The sequence below is a fragment of the Microcebus murinus genome, chromosome 4, assembly GCF_040939455.1.
Source record: "Microcebus murinus isolate Inina chromosome 4, M.murinus_Inina_mat1.0, whole genome shotgun sequence".
NCBI lineage: Eukaryota > Metazoa > Chordata > Mammalia > Primates > Cheirogaleidae > Microcebus > Microcebus murinus.
Window position 1 is genome coordinate 4346832 of NC_134107.1, and position 10961 is coordinate 4357792.

At 66.9% G+C, this 10961-nt stretch overlaps 2 protein-coding genes across 3 annotated transcripts; one reads left to right on the top strand and one right to left on the bottom strand.

The window, feature by feature from the left end:
* Positions 1 to 1297: 1297 nt before the first annotated feature.
* PGGHG (protein-glucosylgalactosylhydroxylysine glucosidase) lies at positions 1298 to 7449 on the top strand. Of its 2 annotated transcripts, none has more exons than XM_012769585.3 (14): positions 1298 to 1536; positions 2001 to 2275; positions 2650 to 2860; positions 2938 to 3373; positions 4089 to 4208; positions 4524 to 4655; positions 4793 to 4904; positions 5020 to 5092; positions 5173 to 5309; positions 5392 to 5525; positions 5627 to 5722; positions 5808 to 5905; positions 5989 to 6200; positions 6287 to 7448. In XM_012769585.3, exons 2-14 carry the CDS (start codon positions 2017 to 2019, stop codon positions 6340 to 6342), a joined length of 2076 nt encoding a protein of 691 aa, XP_012625039.1. In that variant the 5' UTR covers positions 1298 to 1536; positions 2001 to 2016; the 3' UTR covers positions 6343 to 7448. The 2 variants fall into 2 exon arrangements, with proteins under 2 accessions (XP_012625039.1, XP_075857700.1); XM_076001585.1 differs by lacking the exon at positions 1298 to 1536 and adding an exon at positions 1543 to 1778 and having other exon boundaries at positions 6287 to 7449.
* A 1982-nt stretch (positions 7450 to 9431) lies between these two features.
* IFITM5 (interferon induced transmembrane protein 5) lies at positions 9432 to 10259 on the bottom strand. Its single transcript, XM_012769614.2, has 2 exons — positions 10046 to 10259; positions 9432 to 9712 (listed from the first exon to the last, which is right to left on the bottom strand). The coding sequence occupies exons 1-2, from the start codon at positions 10235 to 10237 to the stop codon at positions 9500 to 9502; spliced, it is 405 nt and encodes a 134-aa protein (XP_012625068.1). The 5' UTR covers positions 10238 to 10259; the 3' UTR covers positions 9432 to 9499.
* Positions 10260 to 10961: the final 702 nt, after the last annotated feature.

Here is a 10961-nt window from a genome sequence, read left to right on the forward strand (position 1 = left end):
AGAGCAGCACGGCGAGTGGGCAGCCCCCACGCACCGACAGTCATTCTCCTTCGGGGTCGTTTCCACTGGCTCTGCTACACGTGGCCAGGCGTCTAACAGGTGCTCACGGCCTCTCCAGCCACCCACCTGCACAGGCAGGGCTGAGCTTCCCCAGCTCAGCCATGAGGAAACCAAGCTGGGGGCCGGCCTGACTGCAGAGGCGTGGCGTGGCCTCTCGGGCAGGGCCAGGAGTGTCAGCCCCGGGTCTTGGCGTCTCCCCTGCTCAGCACTGCCGGGCTCAGCCCAGGTGGGGGGACGCTGGAGTCAGCCCCTCAACTTCCAGGGGAAATTCCCCTCTAATCCACTTTCTAAATGGATTCCTTCATTCCACAACACAGATAAAAAACCCCATCCTCCGAGAGCTAACATTCTAGGCAGGAAGACAGAGAATACACAGACATGCGATACACAGTACAATAAATATGTAAATATGTAACAGCATCACTACACATGGCACCTAATATGCCGGGATGTAAAGGTCTGCATAACACAAACACGTGACACCACGCAATGAGGACACGTAGGTAAGGGCTGACAGGTGCCATGCAGGGCAGCAAAGCAGCGGGAGGGTCTCCTGCCACGCGTGAGGGGTCTGGGGAAGCGTCCATAGGGGCTGGGCATTTGCAAAGAGGGGAAGTGAAGGAGCCCCAAGGGGTCTTGAGGCATTGAAACCCAAGGGGCCAGAGCATGGTTCGGGAAGGGGAGCATGCTCAGGAAGTTCTAGAAGCAGCAAGGAAGCCAGGGTAGCTGCAGTGGAGTGGGGGAGGGGTAGGAGATGAGGTCTAGAACCCAGGGGTGTGGGGCGGGGGTTTCGGGGTAGAGGCCAGTGCAGGCTCTGAGCAGCACCTGGAGAGTGATCCAGGCAGGTGGACCCGCAGGACCTGTCTGTGGCTGGGCATGGGTGGAGGCCTGGAGGGGCCGAGGGGCAGAGGTGAGCCAAGGCTTTTGGCCCAAGCAGCAGGATGGTGGAGCTGAGGTCACCTGTGATGGAGGGGCCGCAGGAGGAGCAGGTTCTGGGGCACGGGTGCACTGAGTCGGAGCGTCTCGGTGGCCAGGAGGGAGAGCAGGGCCCAGCCCTGGGGTGTCCAGTTGGCAGGTGTGTCGAGGAGGTCTGGGCGCAAGGTTGGGGGACCAAAAGGTGGGGTCCCCAGGCAAAGAGAAGAGTGCTCTCCAGGGGAAGTGGCCAGGCCCCGCCCTGAAGGAGGGGCACGGGGGGAGGTGGGAATTGGAGAGGGAAGCAGCCAGAAGCCCCACTGGGCCCCTCAAAGTTCCCCTTGGAGACAGCTTCGGGCCAAAGGTTGCCTCTCACTGAGGTCCCAGCAGAGAACAAGGCCCACGCGGAGGGCAGGGACTGCAGCCAGCAGCAGCAGCTGGCTGAGCAGCCTCCAGCCCAGCTGCCCCGCCCCGGCAGGCTCTCAGGGGCGGGACCGCCGAGCCTTCCTGTTGACGCGGCGACCCGCGGGAGGAGCAGCGGCCTCGTCCTGGGGTGGAGCGGAGGTACCCAGCTGCCCACGCAGGGTATCCAGTGACCACGCAGTCCCCGGGACCACCTGCCTGCCTTCCCCAGCCCCGGGCGGGACTCGGCCCCTTCCTGCCCTGGCGCAGCCTGGAGGAGGGGTGGGGGCCACGACTTCCTAACCGGCCTGGGCCACAGGAAGGGGCTTAGGACCTGGTGCAGGGGCTGCAGCTTGGAGAGCAGGCCAGGGAGTCCTGCCAAGGGTTGGGATTGTGGTTCTCAGGTGGGAGTTGGGGGACAGGTCTGGGGACTCAGGTGTGTCCCTGGAAATCGCTCCTGGGGTACTGAGCTCCCCTGAGAGTTGAGGGTGGCTCAGGGGTGGAGCTGTGGAGTGTCAGGGCTCCCGCCAGTCCCACACCTGCCACCACCTGTTGGGGGGCTGTGAGGGGCTGAGGGAGTCCCAAGACAGAGGCTCAGGCCATCACGGGGCCGGCCCCTTCTCCAGGCCCCTGCAGCTGACCATGGAGGACGCCAGTGAGGACCCCACCGTTTTCACTGCCCACTCTCTGCCCAGTGACCCCCGGCTCTTGGCCACCGTGACCAACGCATACCTGGGCACACGTGTGTATTATGACACGCTGCATGTGAGCGGCGTGTACAATGGGGTCGGGACGGACACACACCGAGCGGCTCTGCCCAGCCCCCTCAACGTCCGGCTGGAGGCTCCTGCAGGGAAGGGGGGACAGCTGACGGAGACCTTTGCCCTGGACACCAGCACAGGTATTACCACCTGCCCCCCAGGCTGCTGTTCCAGGTGAGCGGGAGAACCGCACTGGCAGATCCCACCCGGCACCTCCTGGCCCCACACAGGAATCTTACAAGGAAGAGGAGGCCCAGAGGCCACAGTGCACACAAGGGTCCCCCTTCCCTCCATCTGGGTCAGGTCCCGAGGTCCCGGTGCAGCTGCAGCTTCTCAGACAGAGGAACTGAGGGTCAGGGGGCGGATCTGCCTCCTGGTGGGGAGAGGCAGCCAGAGGTCAGCGGGACTTGACCCCCCAGGGCGGCCACTGGGCTGCGAGGCCTTGCAGCTTCAGGAGCCCTGCAGCTTTGCAGCCTTCCATGGCTGGCCCTGCCTTCCCTCCCACCCTGCCCAGGTTCCTTTCTGCACACCCTGGAGGGCCCCAGCTTCCGGGCCTCCCAGTGCATCTACGCCCACCGCACACTGACCCATGTGCTGGCCTTCAGTGTGTCCATTGCCCGTCAGACCGAGGGGCACGAGCCTGTCACGGTGCTGCTGCGGTCGGCCTTCTCCCCAGAAAGCCCAGACCTGGACCTGCGCCAGGGTCCTGACTTCCAGGGAGCCCGGTGAGGAAGGGGCTGGGGTCCCAGCTGGGGAGTCCAGGTGGGGAGCCCCTCTCTGAGGCACGGCCACACTCTTGCAGGTACCTCTATGGCCACACCCTCAGCCCTGAGCAGCCTGGAGGGCCGCAGCAGGAGGTGCACATGCTGTGGACACCAGTGCCTCCAGCCCTGACCCTGGCGGAAGGCCAGGAAGATGGGACCTGGGACTTCCTGACGGTGGTGGGCAGCAGCCAGGCCGAGGCCCAGGCCTGCCTCGCTGAGGCCATGCAGCTGCAGGCCGGGGGTGCTCTGTACAGCACCCACACACGGGCCTGGGCGCAGCTCTGGGCAGGCCGTGGCCTGGACGTGGCAGGGCCCCTGCCCCTGCGCCAGGCCCTGCGTGGCTCCCTCTACTACCTGCTCAGTGCCCTGCCCCCGCCCGGGGCCACGGAGTACATCTGCCATGGCCTCAGCCCCGGTGGCCTCTCCAACGGGAGCCGTGAGGAATGCTACTGGGGCCACGTCTTCTGGGACCAGGTGAGCGTGGTCCACCCGGCACTAGCCACATGGCAGGTGGCACGTGGACGTGGAGGGACACTGCCTCTGCCCTCCCTGGGATCGGGGCTGCGGTCGGGGAAGCACAGGGGCTGTGGCAGAAGGGAGGGCTTCTTGGAGGAGGTGGCATCTCAGCAGATGGGTGTGTACACGGTGAGTAGAGAAGAGTAACCAGGTGAGGGACCAAAGGTGCAAAGGCCCAGAGCTGCAGGGTGCAAGGCACCTGGCAGCCAGGGGTGACCCTCGCTCCCGCAGGAAGAGCAACAAGCCGAGGTCACCAGGACTTTGTAGAGAGCACAGTGTAGCACTCGGGGTTTACCTGAGGGCCGAGGAAGCCACGGAGGTTTAATCAGGAGAGTGGCACGTTCTGGAAAGACCCGTGGGGCTGCCCAGGGGAGCCGAGGGAGGACACTGGGGAGAGGCAGGGAAGCTGAGGGCATGGGTGGCCGGTGGGCGTGGAGGCCTTGAGGGTGACTGCCCAGGTCCCCCCCTCATCTGACGTCCCCGAGGTGGGCGCTGTGGCCGTCTACTGTGCGGGCTCGGGGGGCTGAGTCGCTCGAGGTCGGGCTCCTACGCTGGGCTGTCGGTGCCGGATTCCGGCCTGAGCCCTTGGGCGCAGCCAGAACTGCAGGGTGGACCCGGGGTGGGCAGAGGTGTCAGCCCCACTCAGCTTGGGAATCAGGGGCTGTGCCCTCAGGAGCTCTGGATGTTCCCGCTGGTCCTGATGCTGCACCCAGAGGCGGCCAGGGCCATCCTGGAGTACCGGGTCCGGACGCTGGGCGGGGCCCTGCAGAACGCCCACAACCTGGGCTACCAGGTGAGGCTCTGGGCACCTGCCCCGGGGCCCTCTCTGGGGGGCCGGCAGATCCTGGATGCTCCACCCAGGGCTCGTGGAGCCTCGGCAGACCCCCAGCCCACAGGGGGGAATAGCAGCAGGGCTCCCACGACCCCCGGGTCCCATCACTGCCCTGGCCCAAGGTGGGGACAGGCACCCACGGCAGCAGCGCCCACAGGGCATGGTGCCCCCCACTCCTCTGGCCCCTCGGGGTGAAGGCTGAGGGCATGGGGAGGTTGGGGGGCTGCCCCTGCCCCCCAGCACAGGGGCAAGTCTGCTCCTCACCCTCCACCTCAGGGAGCCAAGTTCGCCTGGGAGAGCGCGGGCTCCGGCCTGGAGGTCTGCCCCGAGGACATTTACGGGACGCAGGAGATCCACATCAACGGGGCGGTGGTGCTGGCCTTCGAGCTGTACTACCACGCCACCCAGGTGAGGGTCCCACGCCACCCAGGTGAGGGTCGCTGTTCGGGCCTGTTCTGGGGAGCTGGCGGCGGGGAGCGGCTTCCTTTCTGGACGCCCAGAGGTGGGCGCTGGGCAGGGTGACCGGTGCCCTGGCCTCTGTCCAGGACCTGCAGCTCTTCCGGGAGGCCGGCGGCTGGGACGTGGTCAGCGCCGTGGCGGAGTTTTGGTGCAGCCGCGTGGAATGGAGCCCCAGGGAGGAGCAGTACCACCTTCGGGGTGCGCGCTGGTGGGGTGCTCCCGGACCCGCAGGGTGCTGCCCCACGCTGACACTGGCATCAGGGCAGGTCCCTGAGACCCTGCGCTGAGCAGCCCCCCGGCCTTGTGTGCCCAGGAGTCATGCCCCCCGACGAGTACCACGCCGGAGTCGACAACTCCGTGTACACCAACGTGGTGGCCCAGAACAGGTGAGACCCCAGACCCGCCCCAGGCTCTGCCTTGGCCCTGCGAGGGCTGGGGCTGCAGCGTCACCTCCCTCTGTCCCTAGCCTGCGCTTTGCTGCTGCCCTGGCCTGGGACCTGGGGCTACCTGTCCCCAAGCGGTGGCTGGAGGTGGCTGACAAGATCAAGGTGCCCTTCGACCAGGAACGGAACTTCCACCCCGAGTTTGATGGGTACGAGCCTGGTGAGTGGACCCTGGGCTCCCACAGACCCCCCTCTGTCCACCCGGAGGCCCCGCCGCCCCCGTCAGCAGCCCCTCCCTTCAGGAGAGCAGGTGAAGCAGGCGGACGTGGTGCTCCTGGGGTACCCGGTCCCCTTCTCCCTGAGTCCCGATGTGCGCAGGAGAAACCTGGAGGTCTACGAGGCCGTGACGTCCCCCCGGGGCCCCGCCATGACCTGGGTGAGCAGCTGCGGGGTGGGGGGAGCCTGCCCACCGGCTTCCGTCTCCCCTCCCCACACTGCGGGCCTCACCCCAGCCTGTCCTCTGACCTCTGCCCCCAGAGCATGTTCGCGGTGGGCTGGATGGAGCTGAAGGACCCCGAGCAGGCCCGGAACTTTCTGGACAGGAGCTTCGCAAACGCGGCTGAGCCCTTCAAGGTGGGGGTGGAGCCCGGCCTCAGAGAGACCCGCAGGTGCAGCCCTGGCCCGGAGGTACCCACTGCACCCACCCCTCCCCCCGCAGGTGTGGACGGAGAATGCGGACGGGTCGGGAGCCGTGAACTTCCTGACCGGCATGGGCGGCTTCCTGCAGGCCGTGCTGTTCGGGTGCACGGGGTTCAGGTGAGCGCGGTGGCTGGTGGAGGGCGGAGGGCGGGTCCCCCCGGTCCCCCCCACCTGCCCCTCACGGGGCTCTCCTCCCGCAGGGTCACCAGGGCAGGCGTGACCTTTGACCCCGTGTGCCCGGCCGGGGTCCCCAGAGTATGCGTCTCTGGCATCTTCTACCGGGGGAACAAGCTCAACTTCTCCTTCTCCGAGGACTCCGTGACGGTGGAAGTTACAGCCCAGCCGGGGCCCGGGGCAGCCCCACTGGAGGCCGAGCTTTGGCCGTCGGGGGCTCAGCTGCCTCTGCGGCCAGGTGGGAGACGTCCCCAGAGCCCCTGGGAGCCCGGGGACTTGCAACCTCAGGGCGCCCTCACCCCCAGGCTGCCCCTCTACCTGCAGGAGAAAAGATCTCCTTTCCTCGCTCTGCTGGCCGGATACAGAAGTCAGCCCCGTAGCCGCCCGTAGGCCCCAGCTCTGGGAGTGCGAGACACCTGCCGCGGAGCCCAGGGCACCCTCCACTCCACCCCTGTCCCTCCAGCCCTGCCGAGTGCCTCGCGCGGAGCCCCGCTCCTGAGCAGCCGGGCTGCAGGCCCCAGCGTCGTCTCCTGGGCCTCCCTCTGGCCACCCTCCACGCCCACTGCTCCTCGACATGCTCCTGGCCTGCCGTCCACCCGCCGTCCACCTGCAGACAGGCTCACGGGAAGGTCCAGGTTGCTTGGCCTGAAGTTCAAGGCCGTCTGCCTCTAGCCTGAGCCCCCCCAACTCCCTGGGCAGGGGGCGCAGGTCTGCCCCTGTGGAATGACGGGACCCCAACCTCCTCTCGGCACCCCTTTTCGTGGCTTTCCCAGGACGCCTTCTTGAGCTTCTGCTGAGCCTGAGCCTCACCTCTCGTCCCACCCTCTCCTTTCCTGGGCACCACAGTCCACAGGGCCACGTGGGGAGCGGCCAGCGGCTCTGCCAAGAGGCAGAGGCAGGTGCAGGCCTCCGTGGGGACAGCAGGGCAAAGGGCCTGCATGCAGGAAGGGGCCTCGGCCACCTACAGAATTACTCAGTTGCAGCTTTGCCAAAAAGGAACTTTCCAGGTCATGCCCTTGAGGAGCAGGCAGGGCTGGGCCCCAAGCTCACAGGGCATCGTGGGGATTTAATCTCCTCCATCCTGGCCTCCCTGCCTCCGGCACGGAGAAGGTGGGGTGGCAGCCTTTCGGAAGGGAAGTGGGGAGGTGGGGCCCGTCACCAGGAAATGGGACAGGTGTATGTGACAGCAAGACCCCGAATTGCTCCGCTGACCAGCTGGAGGGGCCAGAGCCCACCGTGCTGGATTCGAGGCCATGGCCCTGGCCCTTTTGTCCTGGGTGGGCCCCCCAATGCCAGAGGCTCTGTGCAGCCTCTGCTCCTGGACCTCAGTCCCTGGGGTGGCCATCAGCGGTTCCCCAAAAAGGGAGGAGAGAGAGCCTTTTGCAAAGTCCTGAGGGAACCGAGCCCCCTGCCCTGGTCAGCCTGAGGAATAAAAGTTTGGTGCCGAGGAAAGCTTTGCTCCTCTAAAAGAGCCGATGTGCTTCCTTCCTTCCAAAAACCCCCCTCGGGGTCGGGAAGTGCCGCAACCCTGAAGCTAGCACTGAGCAAGGAGCAGGGTCTCCTGATGCTGCACCTGCCACCTCTGCTCTGGCACCGCCGTTTGTTCCTGTTCTCGGGGGAGACTTTGTCCACGTTCCCCAGGAAGCAGCCGCCAGACCAGGGCCTCATTTGGATGCAGGTCTTTGCGGCTTGTGAGGGAGGAGGGAAGGACGTGTGTGGAGAGGTCTCCAGGTGGCTCTGGGGTCAGAGTGCCCCCACCAGGCCTGCTCCTTGTCCCTGCCGTGCTCACCTGCGGCTGGGAACCGCGTGTGCCCCAGGGCAGAGCTGGCCTGAGAGCGTCCTCGTGGCTGCCCTGACGGGAACTGTGCGGAGTAGAAACCTGCGGACATGCGTCCCGTGGCCACAGTGACCAGGTGCATGGGCGGTGACCAGGGCTCACGGCCACAGTGGGGACCAGCTGAGCCGAGAGTGCGTGGCCTTGAGGAATGGAGCCCTGGCCTCCGTGGGCCTCGCCTAGCCCCTCAGCTGCAGAGCTGAGCCCCATCGAACACTGTCACTGGGCAGCAAGGGGCCAGGGTGGGGCTGTGCCGGGCAGGGGCAGAAGTGTGCCTTTGCAGCCCAGAGACGGTGACATGGGCACAGGCACCAGTACGGGGAGGTAGGAGGCCCCGTGCTCCCAGGAGAGATGCAGCCTGACACTTGCAGCATGTGCGGGTGCATGTGATCACCTCTGTGCACACAGTGGGTGCCCTTTTGGGTGGGCGGTGGTGGGCCAGTGCCTGCGTGTGGCCGTGGCAGGCCGGGGTCCGTCAGCTTGCCGGGAGACTCAGCCCGGGACCGGGAGGCTGCTCTCTACGCTTTCCCCAGGCGACTCAGCCAGGCCCTGCCCTCACCCAGTGTGGGCACAGTCTCCGTCCCTGGCACTCTGATGCCGTCCTTGGTCCGCCGTGGGATCAGCCCTGCCTGGCTCCAGTGCTCAGCACGGCCTGCAGACACGTCCTCCGCGTGGGGCTCCATGGAGACGGGTGGGCCAGCTGCTGGCAGGGGCATGTCACAGATGGGGGCTCCCTGGGAAGGGAAGGGACCCTGGGCGGGGTGCTCGAAACCCGAGCTGCCTTGCAGTTAAGGACCCTGCAATTAGCCCACCCTGTCATTGCTGGCCTCACCCCAGCCACACACGGTGTGCGTGTGTGTGCCCCCCATCTGCCAGGCTTTGCTGGCTCCGGTGGGTGCACGGGGTGCTGTGGGGGGCACAGCCTGTGCACTCGTGGGATGGGGGAGTCAGGGAGGGACGGAGGGGGCTGCAGTCCTGTGTGTGAGCCCCACCCAGGGGACAGTCCCTGCCCGCCTTCCCAGTCACCCTCACTGCCCAGGGAGGGAGGAAACCACTGGGGTCTGAGATCTGTCAGAATGAGGGGGCGCCAGGGGCAGAGCAGGCTGGAAGGAGGGCAGCCCACACCCAGCCCCAAACAGGACCGCGACACTCACACAGGCCTGCGTGCACAAACACACACGCGCATGGATGGCCTGGGCACACGTGTGGAACTGGGAGACGCCCACACATGTCCTGGAACACAGGCCACTAAACCACAGGGCAGCAGGGATCAAAGGCCTGGGTTCCCAGACTTCGTTCTAAAATACTCAGGCGTCTCCACCCTAGAAGCCACAGGCTGCCCGTGGCCAGGCCGTGGGGACAGAACAGGGCTGCTGAGCCGTGGTGGGGGTCAGTCCCTGGGGTAGCTCTCTCCCCCCACCCCAGCCAGGAGGGAACCCCAGGAGGCACTTTCTGGAACCAGGCACTTTAATTGTGAAACTGGGTCTGAGCCCGGTGGGTGGGGAGGGAGTCGGGCTGGGGGCAGAGTTAGGGGCTGGGAACCTCCAGGGTGGGGTGAGGCCCCTGGGTCCGAATGGATCCAGTGCCCGTGCTGGGGCTGGAGGGCCCCAGGGTCAGGGTGGGGTCAGGCTCCAGAGGGCCGGCACCCCGGGTCAGCGTCCTGGGGTCGGGCCCAGGTCAGGACAGGGTCGGGACCCAGCCTGTCAGTCATAGTCCCCGTCGTCAAACTTGGTGCTGAAGAAGGCAGCGGAGTCCTTGGCCAGCCGGGCCAGGTGCAGGGCACCGGTCACCACCAGCCCCAGGAGCAGCAGCGGCGGCACCAGCGTCCACATTGCCGCCAGGATGTTGTAGCACTTGGCCTTGGAGCCGAAACGCCGGGCTGCCTCCAGGTCCCCAGCCACCTTCTGGTCTCGGGCCTGCAGAGCAGCCACAGGCCCGATCTCTGCGCGTCCTAGGGTCCTGGGGCCCAGCTTCCCCCACCCCCTGCACCTGGGGGCCCTCTCTGGACCCACAGTCTGGATGGAGGGGTAGCCTGACACTGCCTGGGGCCCCGCCAGGGCAGGGTCAGCTAGAGGGGTCCTCTGGGGTGTGCCCGCTCCGGCCCCATCCCACCCAGGCTCTGTGAAAATCCGAATATGAACCAGGGGGACTCTGCGGGTCCCCCCAGCCTCGGTGCGTTTGGGGTGGACTCGCCCCGCTTTGAGACCTCCCAGCCCCCACCACCCTGGTGCAGAGCCCCCGCCACCCACCTTGACGGAGTAGGCCAGCGCCAGCAAGCCCAGGCAGCACAGGTTCAGGTAGAGGGTGCTGAAGACCGACCAGACCAAGTGGTCTCGGGGCGGGGGGCGCGGCGTCCCCAGCGTGAGGGCCGTGGGGGCAGCGCCGTCGGCCTTTCGCGGCGTGGGGGGCCCGGGGTCCTCGCGGGGGAACGACGTGTCCATGGGTTCCAGCGCCGTCTCTTCCTGCTCTACTCGTGCTGCAGGGTGGGCGCCCACAGCCGCTTATACCCAGCAGCCCTCCCGCCCCCCACCGCTAAATATATCGAAAATTACAGCCTGGAGCTCGAGGCTCCGCCCCCCCAGGCTGCTGCGGGACGGGACTGCAGTGGTGGCAGATGCCCTCCTGAGCCCCCCGTCCCCCCATCCTCCCCCAGGGGGCCCCCCAAGGAAGGATGCTGGGGGCAGTGGCAGAGACCCCTACCCACGCAGCCCACCCCCACCCCACTGAAGGCTCCTGGCCCAGCCCAGTGGGGGCCCACCTGCCAAGGCCCCTTCCTGCAGGCCAGAGCCCTGGCCCCCTCAGCTTCAGGGGAGGGAGCCCCGTGCCAGGCCAGGCCTCACCTCAGGACCAGAGCTGCCCAGGCAGAGCCCCTCTGTCCCCAGAGCCCATGTCACTCTCTGGGCGCCAGCGTGGGGGCCTTGGGGGTACAGATTTCCCTGCTGGCTGCTAGTGGGACAGAGACCAGAGCAGGTGGCGGAAAGGCAAGGAACGGCCAAGGGGGAACCAGCATGACAGGGGACAGGAGGGGAAGCCCCCTGGACCAGGGCTCAGGGCTGCAGCGAGCCTTCCACGGGGCCAGTGGTGGATCTGCCCAGGCCCCGTCTGCCCGCCCCAATCCTGAAGTGTGTGGGTGGGGTGGTCCAGTGTAGGGCTCAGGGGTCCCTC

Coding starts and splice junctions, on each gene's coding strand:
- PGGHG (XM_012769585.3), top strand. CDS start 2,017: ATGGAGGACGCCAGTGAGGACCCCACCGTTTTCACTGCCCACTCTCTG. Junction 4,905..5,019: donor GGAGCAGTACCACCTTCGGG/GTGCGCGCTGGT, acceptor TTGTGTGCCCAG/GAGTCATGCCCCCCGACGAG. Junction 5,723..5,807: donor ACGCGGCTGAGCCCTTCAAG/GTGGGGGTGGAG, acceptor CTCCCCCCGCAG/GTGTGGACGGAGAATGCGGA.
- IFITM5 (XM_012769614.2), bottom strand. CDS start 10,237: ATGGACACGTCGTTCCCCCGCGAGGACCCCGGGCCCCCCACGCCGCGA. Junction 9,713..10,045: donor CGCTGGCCTACTCCGTCAAG/GTGGGTGGCGGG, acceptor GCTGCTCTGCAG/GCCCGAGACCAGAAGGTGGC.